The sequence below is a fragment of the Rhizophagus irregularis genome, chromosome 17 (assembly GCF_026210795.1).
Source record: "Rhizophagus irregularis chromosome 17, complete sequence".
Taxonomy (NCBI): Eukaryota; Fungi; Glomeromycota; class Glomeromycetes; order Glomerales; family Glomeraceae; genus Rhizophagus; species Rhizophagus irregularis.
In genome coordinates, this window is record NC_089445.1 from 3188056 (window position 1) to 3209488 (window position 21433).

Sequence of the window (21433 nt, forward strand, 5' to 3'; positions counted from 1 at the left end):
AAATGAATTTTATCTTTCCATATAATATTGATATTGTTAAAATTATTTAAAAGATTACTTCTCAAATTTCCTTAAGTTTTGTAATCATTATAAAATCTTTAGTTTCTAGACCATTAGTTAATTCATAAAACATTAATCCGCTCTCTTTAGATAAATTCAATGTATCTTAAGCTATGGTTACAATAAATTTTTCAAATAAAAATATTATTAACAAATTCTTTAATATTAAACAATCTATAAAAATTTTACCCATTATTTCTATAAAAACTCTATAAAAATGAGCCTTTCATGGATCCATTCACGGAAAATGAAAATATTCCGTGATATGAGGTTATTAATTCCGGAAATATAAGCCTTTTACGGAATATAAAAAACTGATCTGCTTTTTTTACAGGGATTAAATTAAATTAGAAATAACAACGTACTTCTTTTAAATATTTGTCTGACGTATTTCGTGATCCATTTAACCTTTTCAAAAGACTTTCATCTCAATCCAAGTTGCAGAATATACTTTTGCAAAATCACCTTCACCAATTTCTTTTATATTTGTAAATCTATCATATGGCCATTCAAGAAAGTCGTAACTAGTAAACTAGTACTTTATATCTGCTATATCCTGCTGGTTTACGCATTGTATTTTTAATAAATTTAGCAATATTAGAATTTCTACTGATTCATCCTTGCTTCAATTATTTTAAATGGGTCACATTCTATCTTTACACTATAGAGTATAGAACTTTAGTAAAAGTATATACGAACAATATTTGTGATTGGAATCTTTATCTGAGATATTTAATTTGCTAAATTTGTTTCCATTAGATTATTTACAAAATTTACTTTATTTAGCGTAATTTTTATATTTATGTCTTTAAACAATGAGTTCCTAAGAAGCTAAGGAATATTTTAATCAAAATAGAAGTTAAACCAACTATTGAAAATTCTTGTTGAATACTTTTTCCCATGCAATGATATTGCATCAACATCAGGAAGCTGGGAGAATGTGAAACTGCACATTAATTTATACTAGCACAGATCAATGCCAAATCATATTGTTCTATGAAAGCAACACAAAACAGTGCAATGAAAAAATAGCATCAATCATCACAAAACAATGCACAGAACATTGCGTTTATAAAATATACTGTTTATTAAATTTTTTATTATGAAATATAATTGTTTATATCGCTATTGTTTGATTAAAAGTTAATTATAATTTACAACTAATCCTTTGTTCCTTTATCCGTTATTTATGATGTGCAGCAGTTGGTTCAACTTCAACAAATAATTCTATTACCTAATTACTGTCATTTAAAAAAATACTTCAAAAATTAACAGTTCATTATCATTTTTTAGCTGAGGGACAGCGATCTAAAGCTTCAATAAATAATATCAGATATAGGAAAAAAATATATATTTTAGAATACAAACAAAGATATTTATTCTTGGTGACTTGGTTGCTATGAATAACATCAGGAGATTATATGAGGCGAATATTAGCGTAAAGTTGTCAAATATGTATAATCCCTGGAAACTTACGCTCCGTAAAAATCTATAAATATATGGTTTTGTATAAATTACACTTAAACATGGTTATTTAAAAAGGCATATCTTGAAAAGTGCCATAAATTATTGATGAATGGGTTGTTTCAAAGTTTTACATCTTGAAATAATTTCTTAAATATATGATTTTAAGTAATCTACACATAAAATCAATTTAAAAAATACTTCATTTATTTTGCATCTTAAAAAGTTTCATAAATTCTACATGAATAGGTAGTTCCGAAGTTTTACATCTTGAAAAAATTTCTTAAATATACGATTTTAAGTAATCTACACATAAAAATGATTTAAGAAATACTTCATCGATTTTGTATCTTAAAAAGTTTCATAAATTCTACACAAGTAGGTAGTTTCAGTAATCTACACTTTAGAAATTGGCATAAATACATGATATTGCATAACCCACGCATGAAAATGTAAAAATATTTTGAATAAATTTGAAGTTATGTAAAATTTACACAAATAGGTAACTTTGGTAATATATTTTCGTAATCTACACTCTAAAAGAATTATATAAATACATAAATACAAAGGTAAAAGGTTTAGGCATGTCTTTATTCTAAGATAAATATGAAATATAATATTAATAATTAAAAAAAAAGAATAAATAGCGTAGTGGTTAGATAATGAGACTTAATATATTAATAATTTATCTTGAGGTATTCAGTTCGACTCTTAGTGTAGGTAAAAAAAAAAATAAATAAAATCTAATTAATAGTTCGACTCTTAGTGTAAGTAAAAAAAAAATAGCAAAATGTAGAAAAATATTGGAAAAATACACAAGTAAAGAAAAGTTAGAAAAAGAATTATAAAGAAGAAAATTTATTATTTTTACTGTTTAAAAACTATATTGTTTTTTACTATTAAAAAACTACGTCATTTTTAAGAATACACTATTTTATACCATTGAAAATTTCTCTAAAATTTTCACACTCGTATATCATCGCGAGTGGTGTAGATTTGCGTAGTTTTTCACATATGTATTATTTTGTAGATCTACGCTTATTTTATTCTCCTGATGAAGTGCTTGATTAATATTCAACTTAATCAATTACATTTAGCCTTTCAAATATATTTTTGCAATTTATTTTTTATTATTTTGTGTTAATTTCTTTTGCATACTGAAATATAGGCGATATTGTATTTTACTTAATGGATTGTTCTAACGGATTACGACTACTACCATTTAATTATTTACGCAATCTATATTAACTTAATTTAATTAAACATACAAGAATGCCAAGTCGTCTATAACTTATAATTGAAACAAACAACTATAACTTAATAATTTTAAATAAAAAAGAAATAAAGTTTCCACCTTATTGCACCAAAGTGTGAACATTTCTAACTAGTATTAGGTACCTTGTTTCCTGACATATATAAATAAATTAATCAAGCTTTACAATCTTTCATTAAATTTTTTAATCATGCTTCATGATATACATTGATATCACAACTAAATACTTAAAAAAACATAATCCTTATAATATTTGGTTATATATAACATGTTATAAAATATTTTATCTTATTATTATTATATTAATGAACTGATAAGTAACTACTGAATCAACTCTTTTATGATAGATGAGTGCCTTGTCTCGTATCATGTGGAGAAATCCAATAAATAGTATGCTTTTGAATACAAATTGCTGCTTAATTATACAAAAGTTGATTACTGAAAATTTAGTTATTCTTATTCAATTTCTTAATTAAACTTTTGAGTGTGATAATGCCATAGATTGAATTTGCTTATTTATTGTAAGTAATACTTGAATAATTCTTAAGAATGTTTATTAGCTAAGGTATGATTGAAAGTTGAAAAGATACAAAAGATAAAATTGATACTGTAATCTACTGATAATTTGCTGTTTGATACCACTTGTTCAATTAATATCTTCAGTAAGCATAATGGTATATAATTCTGTATTATTAGTTATTCATATTAATTGTTGGATTTAATATTAAACATTTAATTCAAGTACTTCTGCTGAATAATCAATGACTTTCTAATAAATAATATATAAATATAAAAATGTTTCTTAAATCCTAATATCTTAATATCTTTATTCCAATAATTTTATTTTTTTGACATTTTTATCTAAATGATAATAAAGAAAAAAAATATTAGTTAATTAATTAATAAAAAAAAATCATGAAAAAAAAGTAAATTATTATGCCTTTGCTATTATCATCTCCAAGCAGATTATCAATAAACCTTCTTTTATCTTATTTAATGAAATACAAAAAGATTGTTAGCTATTTAAAATTACAATAAAATCAATAATTAAATTACTTACTAAATTTTGAAATAATATTTTGGCCTCTTAAAGTTCTTGTAGATTCTGCAGATTTTATCATCATACTTAAAGATCTACTTTTATATATAGTGCCAGGGTTATTTGTTATTATAGGCCCAACATGTGAAGAATTTACAATTTCAGTTGGATTTTTATACTCATTTTGACGCATTTTACCAAAAATCCAAAAAATATTAAGAATATCGTTAGCTTTTGGTCTTTTGTTTGGATCAGGATGCCAACACTTTTGCATTAATTCAATATAACCTTCAGGTGCATTTGTAACAATTGGAGGACGAAGACCATCACATATTTCAATAATTAGATCACTATCATGACATTTATCCCAAAATGGTTTTCTACCTGTCATCAACTCCCACATAACCATACCGAAACTATAAATATCTGATGCTTTAGTATATTTTTGTCCTTGAAGTATTTCAGGAGCAACATATGGAATAATTCCATATATTTCATTATCATTATCACCATTTAATGTTTCAATTGCAGATTTGTTTATTCCTAAATCACCTGTTATTGCTTCATGATAATAAATAAAAATATTCCCACTATGAAAATCCTTATGAATAATATTTGCTTCATGTATATTTTTAAGTCCAGTTATAATGTAATACAATTTGCCCAACTTATCATGCCAGCTAACCTTAGTAAAATCTTTTGTTATATAATTTGTAATATCTCCAGATTCATAATATCTTGTAATTATCATAAAATTTGAGGTAACAGGATTTTGAGTAATACCAAAATATTTATTAATATATCCTAATCCTACATCTCCATTATTATGTGATTTTTGGTTAAGGGCAAAATTATAAAATAATTTGAGCTAAATAAAATAAGATAAAAATCAATTAAATTAAATCTTAATTATCAGTATAAACATTATATATAAGCCAAATAAATAAATATTATAAGATACCTCATGTAATTCTTTAGAAACAATATTTTTAGAATTATTAAGTTCCTTAAGAGCAACTGTCATCTTACCACTTCGACAATACTTTTGTTTTTCATTATTCCACCTAGATATTGGACCATCCAACCAAGTAGCTTTATAAATTTTACTAAATCCACCTTCAGCAATGAATGTTATGTCACTAAATTTATCATAAGAAACAAATTCCATTTTTATGGGTATATTACTACTATTGGTTAATGTATATCTTATAAAATCATCAATCACTTTATTTCCACTTTGTATAATTGTTTTTGCTCTATAACATATCTCACAAATCTGATTATTTCCATCAAAATGTTTTCTTCTTAAATTGCATTCAATACATTTCTTTAATTTCGGTTTAAGTGTAATTGATGGTGTGTTGTTATTCGATATCAAAAAATCAATTTTTAATTTATAATTAATTGAATCACTCATACTCATATTTAATAAAAAATGTAAAAAAATGATTTATTATAAAACGAATTAATATTCAATATTTGAGAGCATGATAAATAATTTAATACTTATATAATTTTTTTTTCCATAGAAAAAAAAATTATATAATAAATAAAGTTACTTCGACCGAATTCTGAAATTCTGTAGGGGATTTCTATGATCAGCTTAATACATCAAAATTTTTTAGCCATTACTTTTTATGGAATTATTGAGAATAATGAGAATAATTGGTTTTATTAAATTTGTAATCATTAACATGCAATTTAAAGTTCCGAGATAGAATTCTTAGAAGTATTGTTCAACATAAAGTTCATAAAGTACTATCATCAATAAAAAAAAAAGATCCGGATCAAGATATGTGAACTTCATATTTGGATCATGCATAAAAAATTTTCACTGTTAATTGTCACACCTATATTGTATAATTTGTATTATGCATTGGTGTGATGTGTAAATCATATCTCGCATAAAATTTTTTTTTTTTAAGTAAAGTTCAACTAGAATCAATTTGGTTAGTAATTATTAAAAGAATTACTAAGTTTTCTTGATTCTTGATTATGATAATCTATTATTAAACAATTAAAATCTGCATTCTATTACGGAATTATCATTCATGCCTGATAAGATAACCATTATAGTAACATTATATAATTACGGAACAATGTTTCATTTCCGATAGGTCAAGGGAAATTTTTTTTTTGCCTTTTATTTAATTATTAATTATTTATGCAAAATGCATCTGAATCTATGCACTTTTTATTTACTTATGGTTAAAATTATTAGGATATTTGTAGCACAATATTTTAAAGTTTCTTTACGCCCGATACGATAAAGCGAATTTTGATTTAATTGTAATATTTCAAAACATATGCACGATTCAATGCATCATTACTTAATAGTTATTTTTTACGTTACGCAGATTGTAATACTGTATGCGGCAATTAAAAATTAAACAAAATTATCGGATGTTGAATACTACTAACTTTGAATTTAATATTAAAAAGAGTTAAGTTTCTTTAAATCTATATTTTTTTTTTGTTCAATACCAGTAAGTCACAAAATCATTAATCCAATTATATACTACTAAATTCGTCATAACCTTCATAGGGTAATGAATTACATAGTGGACTTCACGATAATTTGACTGAAAATTTCATACGTATTCGACATTAGATTGTTGATAAGTTTTTAATATGAATATTATTACCTATACAAATTAAATTTTTTAACGTAGGATAGGAGACATTCGTAACTTTAGGGGATCGATGAAACAATTGAAGATTTCGATGTTTTATTATAAATTTTAGCCAGGAAATTTTAGCAATATATTTTCTTTAATTTACGTTAAATACCTATTAGCTATTTATTAAATTTTTTATGTATTATTTAACAATAAATAAAAATAAACTCGTTAATTATATAAAAATATATTTTTTCCATATAATAAAATAATTAAACTTGATAATCGAAAGAGAAGAGAATTAAATATCAAAATCAATTTTCCAGTAGTATACCCTATAATGTAAATCAAAATTATTAATCCCTGTCGCATTAAGTGTCACTCATGATTACCTTCATACTAATTTTTGAAAATTGTGAGTGATTAGCTGAGTTTATACTTATTTCCCGGTCTTATATATAGATAGCCTGGAAATTTCTAATTTTAGTTTAAAATTGTTAGTGACACGCTCCTGCGGATTACCCATTTATTTCCAACTCCTCATGAAATAAATAATACTAATTGATTAATTAACGAACTTATTAACTAAATAATAACAGATAATGTTACTTGCCATTATTGTATGCATTTTTAGGATTTATTTATTATTGTTAATATCAAATCAAAATTTTGTGTCAAATAATCTAAAGAAATTTAATATTTAAATTATGAAGAGCATTATTGTAAAGAAATATTAATAAGTTATTCACCAGTATTTTTTTTTTTCAAATATTTAATTTTCATATTGATGTTTTCTAAAGTTTGACGGCAAAAAGTTAAATTTATTAAATATACTGAACTATTGTACCTAGGGTTGGTAAAATAACCGTTAGTTATGAATTTGGTTAATTAACCGGTTAATTAACGGTTAGTTAACGGTTAATTAACCCATAAATAACCTGTATATATAATTTTAAGGAAGTTAAAATAAATTTATAATTTATTAAATATTATAAAATTTTAATATATTTTATTTATTCTTCATCATCTAAATTAATAACATTTGCTTCAAATCCAAATATACTATCATTATCAGAACTATTATTATTATCATCTTCTTTATTTTCATTATCAGAACTATTATTACTATCTTCTTCATTTTCATTAAAATTACTACCCATTTAGCTGTATGAGATTCTTCACCAGAATAAATAGCATCAAAGAATAATGGTTTTGGAGTACAAATAACAAAATTTTGAACTGATTCTCGATTAATATTAGACCAACCATCTGAAACCATTGTAAGAGATTTAGCTTGTAAAATTTGTTCATTACATTCAGCTTTAACTTCATCAAAAACATCATCAAGTAATTCATCAGCAAGTTTTCTTCGATTAGGTAATTTGAATGCTGGACGTAATTGTTGAAAAAACTGAATAACATAATTATTTTCAAGAAAAGAAAAAGGAACTCCAGCAGCAAATAATGCTTGAGCTAGTAAAATTTCAAGAGTATCTTGTTCTTCTTCACTCATACGATCAACAAAATTCTCAATTGTTGTATTTTTTAAATGCTTTTTTGATGTTTTTACTGTAGGAATAAAAGTAGAAGTAGTAGCATCAGAAGTTTCTAATAGTTCAGGAATTTGTTGTTTCTTTGTTTTTGCACTTTCTGGAGCTCTAGGACAACTATCATTAAGATGAACTTGCATTCTTTTAGCTGTACCTTGTTCAAAAACTTTAGAACAATAATTACAACGTACAGAAGGATGTGTTTTTTTCTTAGACCTACTACTTTCTTCATTACTTTCTGCTTCAGTAATTATTGTCCAATGTTTCCAAACAGTTCCCTTTTTTTTTACCATGATAATGAACAATAAATTTGCAAAAAAAAAGTGTTTTTTTAAAAAAAATTTATCTTAAAAAAAAGATCATGCAATATGTAGATCATAGATTTAATCAATATTTATATTAATTAATATTTAATTGTGTAACAAAATAATGGATTATCATTTAATCACATGATTTAAATTCTGCATTTTGATTGGCTAATTATAAATAACGGTTAATTAACCATTTTAAATCAATCATAACTAACAAAATTAACGGTTAATTAACCATGGTTAATTAACCGTGGTTAATTAACCCCCATCCCTAATTGTACCTGAAAAAAAAAGAATTCGCCCACTTCCGCTCACTTCGGGTTTATTACTTTATTTAACATAGTGCAATAAAAAAATATAATCAAGGAACTGATATATCAACTAATATTAACATCATACTTCGGACTTATTAATTTAAGATGCGCTCACATAGCTTGTTAATGGTTAAATTTTAAATCGTTTAAGAACCTCTCCAGAAAATAAGTTTTCAGTTTATTTGTTGTATTCTCCCTTCTTTTATATCTATAAAAATAGGTTGGACTTTTAAATTTCCTGAATCTACACTGGAATAGTAAGATCTACCTGCACTCGCTTCCTCCTTTTTAGTTAAGTCGCTTTGCAACCTACAATATAAAGAACCTATTCAATTATTATATACGGATGGTTGCTGTCTTGGAATTCCAAGCGTAAAAAATCTAACAAATTATTAAAGAAGCTTCCAATCTTCCAATGCACATCAATGCCTTTAGTTGCATTATGTAACAGTTAGAAAATGGAAGACCGCCACTTATTTCAATAATAAGCATCATGATTTTGAAAGTCTTCTAGCTACATGTCCGTCATTAGTTCCACATCATCATACTAAAGCTATATATGTATATATTGTCCTTAAAGACCATTTGGCATATACTTTATTATTTTCATAATAATTAAAATTAACTTAGTCCTAAATTACCTGTTATTGTTTGCTAATATAAATGTAATTTCAGTAATAAAAATAAAATCTTTTACAAATAATAGTATTTGTATTATGTATAACTAATTTCACTCGCAATGTTTAGTAATTTCTTTAACTTATCTTTTCAGCTAATAAGATCTTCTGACTGTGATTATCATATATTCAGAGTATGATGGTGTTGAATAATTCTATATGGTAAACTAACATTATCTTGATAATTATAGCTCAGTTTTTGCTTTGGCCATTGACTTATAATAAGTAGGCATCAAAATTTGGAAGTAAAGAGTGGTAAGTATATTTTAAGTAGGAGTGAAAATTTTTACAAGGATATTTTTTAGAATAAAATGTAAATAAGAGTAACAGGGCATGCTGCAAAAAGTATGCTTGTTCAACTAAAACAAAATGTAGAAGATGGTGTGGGCCAATGTTCAAACTATGCAAAATTAGATTTCACAATATATAAATAATCAACTCCCCACAAGAAGCAGCAAAGGTAGTTCAAACAAACATTCCAAATATTATTTGCTTTTTCTCAAACTTTGAACAAATAAATATTGTGAAATTGTAAATTTTTGGAATTTGTGTATTTTGATACTGGAAAACAGCTTGCATTAAAATATAGTTATATAAATCTACTAAAAAAACAGACAGATATATAATTTGTACAAGGTGGCTAAGTTTTTGGACCAACAAAAATTGGATAAAATAATGTACATATATGGTAACTAGGGTTGGATCGGTCCTAGCAAAGACCGGTCCTGCATTGGTCTTGGGACTGGTCTTCACGGTCTTCAGTCTGAGATCTGAGGACCGGTCCAGACCGGAGACCGATCCATATAATTAATATCCAATAAAAATGACTCATTAAAACTAGGTAACAGGATTCGTTGCAATGTCCGAAGCACTCATTTAAATTCACGTGTCAGACGCGTCACTGAAATCTGATTACGTGATAATAATCAATAATACATCTTATTTGTTAATTACGTATGCGGATAGATATACCTTGCATTACAATGTGTCTAACCGTTAATGTCCTCCGCTACGCTTCGGACAATAATTAAAAATGTGAGAAATCATTTTATTTTATTAAATTACTTAATAAAAAATGTTTTCACAACGTTTTTTGTTAAAATAATTAAAAAAACATCGCGAAACATTTTTTATTTGTTAAATTATATGTCAAAAAACGTTTCGCAATATTTTTTGACTGTTTTAATAAAAAAACGTTATAAAACGTTTTTTATTGTTAAATTGCATGTTAAAAAACGTTTTGCAATGCTCTTTAACTGTTTTAATAAAAAATGTTGCGAAACGTTTTTTCATTTGTTAAATTACATGTTAAAAAATGTTCCGCAACATTCTTTAACTGTTTAATAAAAAACGTTGCATAATTTAGAAGCTTAAAATCATAGGGACAAATTTCTTAAGTTTAAATCGGTCTGGTCCCAATCCAGTCCAGTCCAGGTTGAAAGACCAGTCTTTTTGGGACCAGGCTAAACCAGACCAGATTAATCCAACCCTAATGGTAACTGGTAATAAAAAATTATATTTAAGAAAATCAACAAATTTTACCTCTTGTTTTGTTTACTTACGTCACATGAATCACAAAGACACTTAAGAGTTAAGACAGCCACAGTTGTTACACAAAATATGATTTAAAGAAATTTTCAATGCAAATCAGTGAGTGCATCGGAATTTTTCTTATTAAACTCCTACTTTTAGTTAAAATATTTCTTTAGTATCTATTTATGACATATTGTATAAAAAAAAAGTATTTCTAAAAAAAAAAATTCCAAAACAGCCAAATGGAAACAGAAAAAGCCTTTTATTGGTATCAAAAAGCAGCAGAAAATGGTTATGAAAAGCAATGTTTAATTTAGCTATATGTTATGAAATTGGAAAAGGAACAGAAAAGAATTTAGAAAAAGCCTTTTATTGGTATCAAAAAGCAGTAGAAAATGGTTATGAAAATGCAATGTTTAGTTTAGCCATATGTTATAAAGATGGAAAAGGAACAGAAAAGAATTTAGAAAAAGCCTTTTATTGGTATCAAAAATCAGCAGAAAATGGTGATGAAAATGCAATGTTTAATTTAGCTATATGTTATTAAGATGGAGAAGTGACAGAAAAGAATTTAGAAAAAGCCTTTTATTGGTATCAATAAGCAGCAAAAAATGATGATGAAAATGCAATGTTTAGTTTAGCCATATGTTATGAAGATGGAAAAGGAACAGAAAAGAATTTAGAAAAATCCTTTTATTGGTATCAAAAAGCAGCAGAAAATGGTTATGAAAATGCAATGTTTATTTTAGCCATATGTTATGAAGTTGGAAAAGGAACAGAAAAGAATTTGGAGAAAGCCTTTTATTGGTATCAAAAAGCAGCAGAAAATGGTAATGAAAATGCAATATTTTGTTTAGCCATGTGTTATGGAGTTGGAAAAGGAACAGAAAAGAATTTTAAAAAAGCCTTTTATTGGTTTCAAAAAGCAGCAGAAAATGGTGTTAAAGAAGCAATGTTTGGTTTAGCCGTATGTTATGGAAATGGAGAAGGAATAGAAAAGAATTTAGAAAAAGCCTTTTATTGGTATCAAAAATCAGCAGAAAATGGTTATGAAAATGCAATGTTTAGTTTAGCCGTATGTTATGAAGATGGAGAAGGAACAGAAAAGAATTTAGGAAAAGCCTTTTATTGGTATCAAAAAGCAGCAGAAAATAGTAATAAAAAAGCAATGTATTATTTAGCCATATATTATAATAATGGAGAAGGAACAGAAAATAATTTAAAAAAAGCCTTTTAGGCCATACAAACTTGATTTTATGGTTTTCATAATATAAAAATTTCATCAATAACCCGGCAACCCGGCTTTTAATTTTTTTTTCAAAAATTTTATATGCGAAAATTTTTTTCAATTTTTAAAAAATTCTCACCCGGCATAGTAATAATATAAAAAATTTTTTTTTAAGACTTAACAAAACTGACCCGGCCGGACCATGAAAACCATTTTTACCACTTTGTGTCGCCTTATTGGTTTCAAAAAGCAGCAGAAAATGGTGTTAAAGAAGCAATGTTTGGTTTAGCCGTATGTTATGGAAATGGAGAAGGAATAGAAAAGAATTTAGAAAAAGCCTTTTATTGGTATCAAAAATCAGCAGAAAATGGTTATGAAAATGCAATGTTTAGTTTAGCCGTATGTTATGAAGATGGAGAAGGAACAGAAAAGAATTTAGGAAAAGCCTTTTATTGGTATCAAAAAGCAGCAGAAAATAGTAATAAAAAAGCAATGTATTATTTAGCCATATATTATAATAATGGAGAAGGAACAGAAAATAATTTAAAAAAAGCCTTTTAGGCCATACAAACTTGATTTTATGGTTTTCATAATATAAAAATTTCATCAATAACCCGGCAACCCGGCTTTTAATTTTTTTTTCAAAAATTTTATATGCGAAAATTTTTTTCAATTTTTAAAAAATTCTCACCCGGCATAGTAATAATATAAAAAATTTTTTTTTAAGACTTAACAAAACTGACCCGGCCGGACCATGAAAACCATTTTTACCACTTTGTGTCGCCTTATTGGTTTCAAAAAGCAGCAGAAAATGGTGTTAAAGAAGCAATGTTTGGTTTAGCCGTATGTTATGGAAATGGAGAAGGAATAGAAAAGAATTTAGAAAAAGCCCTTTATTGGTATCAAAAATCAGCAGAAAATGGTTATGAAAATGCAATGTTTAGTTTAGTCGTATGTTATAAAGATGGAGAAGGAACAGAAAAGAATTTAGGAAAAGCCTTTTATTGGTATCAAAAATCAGCAGAAAATAGTAATGAAAAAGCAATGTTTTATTTAGCTATATGCTATAAAAATGAAAAAGGAACAGAAAAGAATTTAGGAAAAGCCTTTTATTGGTATCAAAAAGCAGCAGAAAATGGTAATAAAAAAGCAATGTATTATTTAGGCATATATTATAATAATGGAGAAGGAACAGAAAAGAATTTAGAAAAAGCATTTTATTGGTTTCAAAAATCAGCAGAAAATGGTGATGAAAATGCAATGTATTATTTAGGCATATGTTACGAAAATGGAGAAGCAACAGAAAAAAACTTAGAAAAAACCTTTTATTGGTATCAAAAAGCAGTAGAAAATGGTGTTAAAGAAGCAATAAATAATTTAGCCGTATGCTATAAAAATGGAAAAGGAACAGAAAAGAATTTAGAAAAAGCATTTTATTGGTATCAAGAAGCAGCAGAAATTGGTGTTAAAGAAGCAATGTTTAATTTAGGTATATGTTATGAAAATGGAGAAGGAACAGAAAAGAATTTAGAAAAAGCATTTTATTGGTATCAAAAAGCAACAGAAGATGATAATGAAAATGCAATGTTTAATTTAGGCATATGCTATAAAAATGGTGAAGGAACAGAAAAGAATTTAGAAAAAGCTTTTTATTGGTATCAAAAAGCAGCAGAAAATAGTGTTAAAGAAGCAATGCTTAATTTAGCTGTATGTTATTCTAATGGAGAAGGAACAGAAAAGAACTTAGAAAAAGCTTTTTATTGGTATCAAAAAGCAGCAGAAAATGGTATTAAAGAAGCAATGTTTAATTTAGGCATATGTTATAAAAATGGAAAAGGAACAGTAAAGAACTTAGAAAAATTCTCTTATTGGTTTCAAAAAGCAGCAGAAAATGGTTATGAAAATGCAATGTTTAATTTAGCCATACGTTATAATAATGGTGAAGGAACAGAAAAGAATTTAGAAAAATCCTTTTATTGGTACCAAAAAGCAGCAGAATTTGGTGTTAAAGAAGCAATGTTTGATTTAGCCATATGCTATAAAGATGGACAAGGAACAGAAAAGAATTTAGAAAGAGCCTTTTATTGGTATCAAAAAGCAGCAGAAAATGGGGATGAAAATGCAATGTTTAGTTTAGCCATATGCTATAAAGATGGACAAGGAACAGGAAATAATTTAGAAAGAGCCTTTTATTGGCATCAAAAAGCAGTAGAAAGTAACAAAATGAACCCTAAAAATGGTGTTGAATTATGTGATAAATGCAAGCAACCATATACTGATTACCAGTGGTGCCAACAATGTAATACTAAACAATTTCAACAAGATTTTTCAAAGTGGTCTAGTGAAAATGAATTTATTGATAAATTTATTCAAGAAGCACAAATAAATGCTAAAAACAGCTACGAAATTTTAGAGTGGATACCTTATAATAAATTGTCAAATGTCAATTATTTTGATAAAGGAGGATTTAGCGAAATTTATAAAGCTATCTGGCTAGATGGACCTATTTATAGTTGGAATTTTGACAAGCAACAATGGAATAGGCAAATAGGTTATGAGGTCATTCTTAAATCACTTAATAATTCATCAAGTTTAAATACTAAATTTTTGGATGAGGTATAGTACTTATATTTAATAGTAAATTTTTTTTTTTCAAAAATCTAACGATTTTTTTATCATTATATGTATAGTGGAAATATCATTATAATTGTCAGAAAAAATCATTTTCAAAATTTATTCAATTCTTTGGAATTACCCAAGATCCAAATAATTTAAATTATATAATAGTAATGAGTTATGCAAAAAAAGGAAGTTTGAGAAAATGTTTATCTGATATAGTTAAATTTAAGTGGCAAGACAAGTTAAAATTATTGAAAAAAATTATATTAGGACTTAAAGTAATTCATGAATCAAATTTAACTCATGGTGATTTTCATGATGGTAATATTTTAATGTCAGATAATTACAATGAGTTATTTATTATTGATTTAGGATTATGTAAACCTATAAGTGATTCACAAGATTCTGATAATATAAAAGTTAATGAAATTTATGGAGTTTTACCTTATATGGCGCCTGAAATATTAAGAAAAAAACCCTATACTCCAGCAAGTGATATTTATAGTTTTTCAATGATAATATGGGAGTTTACATCGGGTATTCCTCCATTTAATCATGAAGCACATGATCATCACCTTAGCTTGAGTATTTGTAGAGGGGAACGTCCTGAAATTATAAAAAATACTCCAAAATGTTATATAGATTTAATGAAAAAATGTTGGGATTCAAATCCTTCCAATAGACCAACCATAATAATGCTTGAAAGTATTATAACTGAATGGATTAGATCTATTAGTGAATATTATAGAATAAATAGGGATGGAAATTATAAGTATGAAGTATTTAACATTGATAATCAATTAAAAAATGATATGTTGGAATTTGTAGAAGCGAACAAAGCTTTAGTACAGGAACAAACAAAAGCTTATATTACACAAAATCATTCACAAGCATATTATACAAGTCGCAACTTACTGAAATTTTAGTTCGAGAAGATTCTGAATGCTTGGAATGTATAATTAAGAATTAATAATTCTGTTAATTTGTTGGATTATCTTTCTGTTATGGAAAAGATTTTTATTAGTATGTACTTTTACAGTTTTTACAATAAAGTAAATAGAACCAAATATGATTAAATACAAGTATGATATGAAACTAAGTTTCATTTATATTTTTATTTTTCATTTAAACCTATACTTCAAAATTTTATTAATATTATTGCCTTGGAGTAATATTATAATCATTATTTCTTATAAATTGTAATAGTTATATTATCATAAAATTCGTTTACTGAAGTTGTATCATTAATGCTTTCCGAAACAACTTAGGTTATACTCTCTATGATCCCTTTTCTAATTAAGATTGATGAATTATTTTATATTGTAAGTAAAATATGAATAATGATTATAGGTCAAGGTTTTATGTGACTTAAATTCTTAGTTTCACTTATAGGATAATTTTTGCTTTAATTATTTATTAAATTCATTGCATTTATTATATGTAAGAATTGGATTAGGCATGTTTTGTTTTTGATTAATTAATGATTTATATTATTCGATTGATCCATAATTTTAAAATTTAAATTTATGGATTTGTAAAATCTTATTCCTATATATACTTTTTTCCTTTACTAATAATATAAGATATTTATTAAAGAATTCTTTATTTGAGCTTAAATACCATTAATACCTAATACTGTAAATACTGCATCTTATGCTAACAGTAATATATAAATAGGCAACAAGAGATTTACTATTAGCTCTACGCACCTCTTCAGGGCCGGAATTACATAATGTCGCCTGGAATTATCCAAAGAAGGAAGGATCTACACATTATTTTACGCTGCTGGGTCCTCTTAAGTTTACTTTTTTTATTTTATTTATTACCTACTATAACTAAATTTCTTTCTCAAAATTGAAAAAGTAAAACAAATACAAAGGAAAATAAGCTAAAGAAAAATCCTTTCCTTCTAATCTCTTATTGAATAATTCTTTTTTTCTCCTATTCATGAACAAAAACAGCTTACTCTCTTAAAACTTTAAAACGTTCGATTAACGAACCAAATTATAACAACGAATTAGTAACAAGTAAAAAAATATAATTTTATCTTGCATTAGATTTTTTTCTAAACGTTTCAGAATAATTATAACCTAAAGATTTTCGCCTTATCTTTATAAATAATAACCTAAGAATTTTTTTTTATCTCCACAACATATAAAAAAAGAGAAATGGTACTAATATAAATTAGTATGTATTACTTTGCAAACTTTAACGCCAAATACGCCAAAGACAACACATACAACAAATACAATTATGTATACAATAAATTATAAATATAATATATACGATGGAACAATAACCTATAAATACATTTTCAACAAAAAGGAAAACTCTCTCTTCGTCATCATATAATTATGATGCTATAATCAGGTTGCGTGATGAACTAACTTTTTATAAAATATTTTTAAACGAAATTCCAAAATTTCAAAATTCAAATTACTTCGAAACAAAACAAATTTGATAGTAGTAACATTCGCAAGAAGTTCCCTAGGCAAAAAAAAAATAAAATTTCGTATATGAAATTGTTCAAGTTGCGCAGTAATTATCAATTGTTACGCACTTACGCTTACTGAAGTGTGATGCGTGATTCGTAAACTAAATATTATATTTGTTATATGCAGCCAAATAGGATCATGCTGTTTTTGATATATTGATATCTTTTAGATTAAGGTACAAATAAATTACTATTGCATAAATATCTTGACGCATTATGTCATTTAGATTAAATATCATATATTGAATTTTACAGGTAAAATATTATACGTTAATAGAATATTATCCGAACTGCTTCACAGTTCGGTGATATTTAACGCAAGTTGTGGGTGGTAATTAATCCACCGTAAGATGAAGAAGGTGAGCCAAGTAAAAGGCCTGAAACTATAGTAATTAAGTATCATAAACCGAATGTGGAGAGTCCCTACCAAATAATAACTATCATTAATTTTCGCTAAAAAAATCTTGAAATTCCGACCAAAATTAAACTTGAAAAAAGCCGCGAAAAATTATAATGGTGTAGTTAGCCGAAACGGAGCCGAATTCCTGACTGCCGATCATCCGGATCCGGTTTAACCACAGAAAATCCCCTGGAATTCCACGACGCACGATATACACCTGAGCTGGGTCCGGATTACGTTGCGGCTAATTATTTTTCGGCTAACACACACCATTATCGAAAAAATTTCTAGAATAATGTACAAAATAATAAATCTGCAATCTACAACACTATTGATAATAATATTTATTGTATGTTGTATACGACAATGATTAATAATTTACTCTCATACCTAAAAATAAAATCATCAAGATATTACTTATCAAGATATCAACTATAATAATTATGAATGTTTTGGGAAGGTTGTAATGAGATCTTATTAGTGACAATTTTTTAGACAGGTCATTGAGGTCAATTCATTGGATTGATCTGCATTAAACTGAAAATTAATATTTAAATTTGTGGTTTGGACCAGATTTTGTCAGGATTCATCTGGAACGTTAAATTTAAAATTATTTTTGAAACTAATAATCAGATTTTAACTATTAACGTCATATTTAATAGTATTTAATGTTGATAAGACTAAAATTTTAATATAATGGTTTTATTCAGATTATCATTAAACAAAGTTTCATCCATCCAGATTAAATCATTATTTAACTTACTAGATGGCAAATTTCACTTGAATCGAAGTACTAATTAAAAGAATGATAGTTATAATGTTAACCATAAACTAGGTTGTGTATTAAAGTGTTAATATTGCTAGAATTTATAATTTGAAAGATCTTAACATAGATCGTAAATGAAACCGATCAAATTAAAAGAATTTTGTAACTTGAAGATGATGATGCATGGCAATTATAAATGATTCCTTTTATTCTGGTTCATACCTAGTTATTTTAGATTAAAAAATGCTAATTTACACTGATTTATACATATTTAAAGAATTGAAATTTATATCATAATCTTATTTACAGTATATAATTTTTTATTTTTTTAAAAAAAAAAAAATAATATATTTGAAAAAACTGATTGTTTTAACAATTTCAACCCGCCGGGATGTCAATATCAAAATTAATTTCTTCAGTAATATAATCTACAAATTATAAAAATTTGATTCATGAAATAATAAATTTAATTATATGTTAATAAGCGATAGTTTAAACATACCATTATTGTTAGATTGAATATCAATATCAATATCTATACCTAATTCAAGTTCTGTCGTCGATGGATAACATAATTTATGACAATATATAGTATATCTCATAAAAACATATATCTAAAATAATTAATATCTTACCATTATTTTCAGGTAATTTGATTTTTTTATTAATTTCATCTGCTTTTTTTTTAATAAAAATAAAATTAATTAATTCAAAGATTTAAGTATTTCAGTTATATAATGAAAAAATGTTTATTATACTCTACCTTTAAATAAACTATCATTAAACTTTCTTTTGCCTTCTAAGGTTATATAATAAAATGTATGTTAAAATTTAATAATTGTACAGTAAATTTAAAGGATAAATTACCTACCGAATTTTAGACGAATATTTTGACTTTCCAAACTTCTTGTAGATTCAGCAGATTTTATCATTGCACTTAAAGATCTGCTTCTATAGATGGCATCTGGATTATTTGCTGTGGCAGGTCCAATATCTGGTGACTCGGCAATCTTAGTTGGATTGCTCTCTTCACGTCGATAACCTAATTTACTATTACGTTCAAAAATCTTACAAAGATCATTGGCTGTTGGTCTTCATTTGGGTCAGAGTGCCAACATTGATGCATTAATTCAATATAACCTTCAGGTACATTTGTAACAATCGGAGGACGAACTCCATCGCATATTTCGATAATAAGTTCTGCATCGTGATTTTTATCCCGAAAAGGTCTTCTACCTGTCATTAATTCCCACATAATCATGCCAAAACTAAATATATCTGAAGCTTTGGTATATTTTTGTTCTCGAAGAACCTCAGAAGCAACATATGGAACAATACCATATATATCGTTATCCTCATCATTTCCTAACGATGATTTGCTTAATCCTAGATCACCTGTTATTGCTGATGGATTAATAAAAATATTTCCGCTATGATAATCTTTGTGAATAATATGTGAATCATGTATAAGTTTAAGTCCAGTAATAATATCAAATAATTTACTTAGCTTATCTTTCCAAGTAATATTAAAAAAATTATTGGTTATATAGCGTGTAAGATCTCCTAACTCATAATAATTTGTAATTATCATAAAATTTTTGGTAGCAGGATTTTGAGTTACTCCATAATATTTATTGATATATGCAGTTCTATATTTACAAGAATAATATATTTTTAACTAAATAAAAAAAAAGTATAGTTATTTTACATTGAAATTAATGATCAATATAAGTATCATAATATGTAAAATACCTCATTTAATTCTTTGGAATTAAGATTTTTAGAATTATTAAGTTCCTTGAGAGCAACTGTCATATTTTTCCTACGATTATACTTTTGTTTTTTCTCACTCCAATTAGTTATTGGACCATTAATCCATATGGCCTTATAAATTTTACTAAAACCTCCTTCAGCAACAAATGATACATCTTTAAAATTATCAAAAGGAACAAATTCCATTCTTCTATCTTTTTCATAATTATTAGTTTGCGTGTACCTTATAAAATCATCAATAACTTTATTTCCACTTAATGGAATAGTTTTTGCTTTAATACATAAGTGACATATTTGTTGAGTTTTATCGAATTTTTTTCTATTTTTATTACATTCATTACATTTCCTATATATAAGAATTGGTGTAAATATGTTTTGTTTTTGATTATTAATTAATGATGTTTTATTCGATTTATTTGATTGATCCATAATTTTAATTTCAAAAATGATTCGTGAAAATTTGTTTCTTTATATACTTTTATTAATAGTATATGATAGCTATTAATTATTCGAAAGTTTAAATTCTATATATATGGTTTTAGAACCTTTTTATAGAAATATTTTAAATATTTTAAACCGGAAATTTTAATAAAATCTTAATAAATTCCGAAACAAATTTTCCGAGAACTCCGTTAACAAACTTAAAAAAGAATTTGATAGTGAAAACATTTTTGTAAACAAAATTAAAATTATAAATACCTATATTTAATCTATTTGCGGAATCTGCGGAGCGCAACCTTTGATTTTTAATTTCCGCAGATTACTTCCGCAGATTACATTTTTGATGCTTTGATTCCGATCTGCGCATTGCGCAACCCTTAAAATTTGCGCATATTCTGAAACACATAATTACCCATTGTATTATTAAATTAAACAATATAAATTGAGTTATAATTTGTGAATTTGCAGTACTGCAGTATAATACTATAATTATCAAATAAATTTATTATGTTTAATAGTTAATAATATCATTTATTTTGTTTGAAAAAATTTTACGCAAATTGCACGTGACTTTTTGTTGCACATTTGCGCATGAAACATTCGACTTAAATTTCGTGCACTGCCTACATTTCAATAGCAGCAGGAACTTCAAGGGATATCTTAATGATATGGGAAGTTCGATTAAAATGATAGAAAGATTTACTTCAATAATCACAATTTGTGCGACTAATAATTATACGCAAACTATAGTATCATATCGTATACTGTAATTATTTTAGTATTAAAATATTTTAGTATCTTAAGTTATTCGATATATTTTATAATATATAATGGCTGAACGTATAAATCATTCTTGCTTTTCGTTATTCCACC

At 25.9% G+C, this 21433-nt stretch overlaps 7 protein-coding genes across 7 annotated transcripts; 4 read left to right on the forward strand and 3 right to left on the reverse strand.

Moving 5' to 3' along the window:
* Positions 1-3654: 3654 nt before the first annotated feature.
* OCT59_009400 (uncharacterized protein) lies at positions 3655-5259 on the reverse strand (the record flags this gene model as incomplete). Its single annotated transcript, XM_066133523.1, has 5 exons — positions 3655-3658; positions 3776-3785; positions 3858-4101; positions 4522-4704; positions 4798-5259. 5 exons carry the CDS (start codon positions 5257-5259, stop codon positions 3655-3657), a joined length of 903 nt encoding a protein of 300 aa, XP_065999955.1.
* A 2208-nt stretch (positions 5260-7467) lies between these two features.
* Positions 7468-8144, reverse strand: OCT59_009401 (uncharacterized protein; the record flags this gene model as incomplete). Its single annotated transcript, XM_066133524.1, has 2 exons — positions 7468-7586; positions 7721-8144. 2 exons carry the CDS (start codon positions 8142-8144, stop codon positions 7468-7470), a joined length of 543 nt encoding a protein of 180 aa, XP_065999956.1.
* Positions 8145-11143: 2999 nt separating this feature from the next.
* Positions 11144-12076, forward strand: OCT59_009402 (uncharacterized protein; the record flags this gene model as incomplete). The annotated part of the gene is made up of 2 exons (XM_066133525.1): positions 11144-11345; positions 11442-12076. 2 exons carry the CDS (start codon positions 11144-11146, stop codon positions 12074-12076), a joined length of 837 nt encoding a protein of 278 aa, XP_065999957.1.
* A 267-nt stretch (positions 12077-12343) lies between these two features.
* On the forward strand, positions 12344-12628 carry OCT59_009403 (uncharacterized protein; the record flags this gene model as incomplete). The annotated part of the gene is made up of 1 exon (XM_066133526.1): positions 12344-12628. The coding sequence occupies one exon, from the start codon at positions 12344-12346 to the stop codon at positions 12626-12628; it is 285 nt and encodes a 94-aa protein (XP_065999958.1).
* Positions 12629-12895: 267 nt separating this feature from the next.
* Positions 12896-14774, forward strand: OCT59_009404 (uncharacterized protein; the record flags this gene model as incomplete). The annotated part of the gene is made up of 2 exons (XM_066133527.1): positions 12896-14366; positions 14758-14774. The coding sequence occupies 2 exons, from the start codon at positions 12896-12898 to the stop codon at positions 14772-14774; spliced, it is 1488 nt and encodes a 495-aa protein (XP_065999959.1).
* A 607-nt stretch (positions 14775-15381) lies between these two features.
* OCT59_009405 (uncharacterized protein) lies at positions 15382-15612 on the forward strand (the record flags this gene model as incomplete). Its single annotated transcript, XM_066133528.1, has 1 exon — positions 15382-15612. The coding sequence occupies one exon, from the start codon at positions 15382-15384 to the stop codon at positions 15610-15612; it is 231 nt and encodes a 76-aa protein (XP_065999960.1).
* Positions 15613-18724: 3112 nt separating this feature from the next.
* On the reverse strand, positions 18725-20548 carry OCT59_009406 (uncharacterized protein; the record flags this gene model as incomplete). Its single annotated transcript, XM_066133529.1, has 7 exons — positions 18725-18774; positions 18849-18899; positions 18982-19023; positions 19110-19145; positions 19218-19388; positions 19487-20024; positions 20099-20548. The coding sequence occupies 7 exons, from the start codon at positions 20546-20548 to the stop codon at positions 18725-18727; spliced, it is 1338 nt and encodes a 445-aa protein (XP_065999961.1).
* Between the last annotated feature and the right edge of the window lie 885 nt (positions 20549-21433).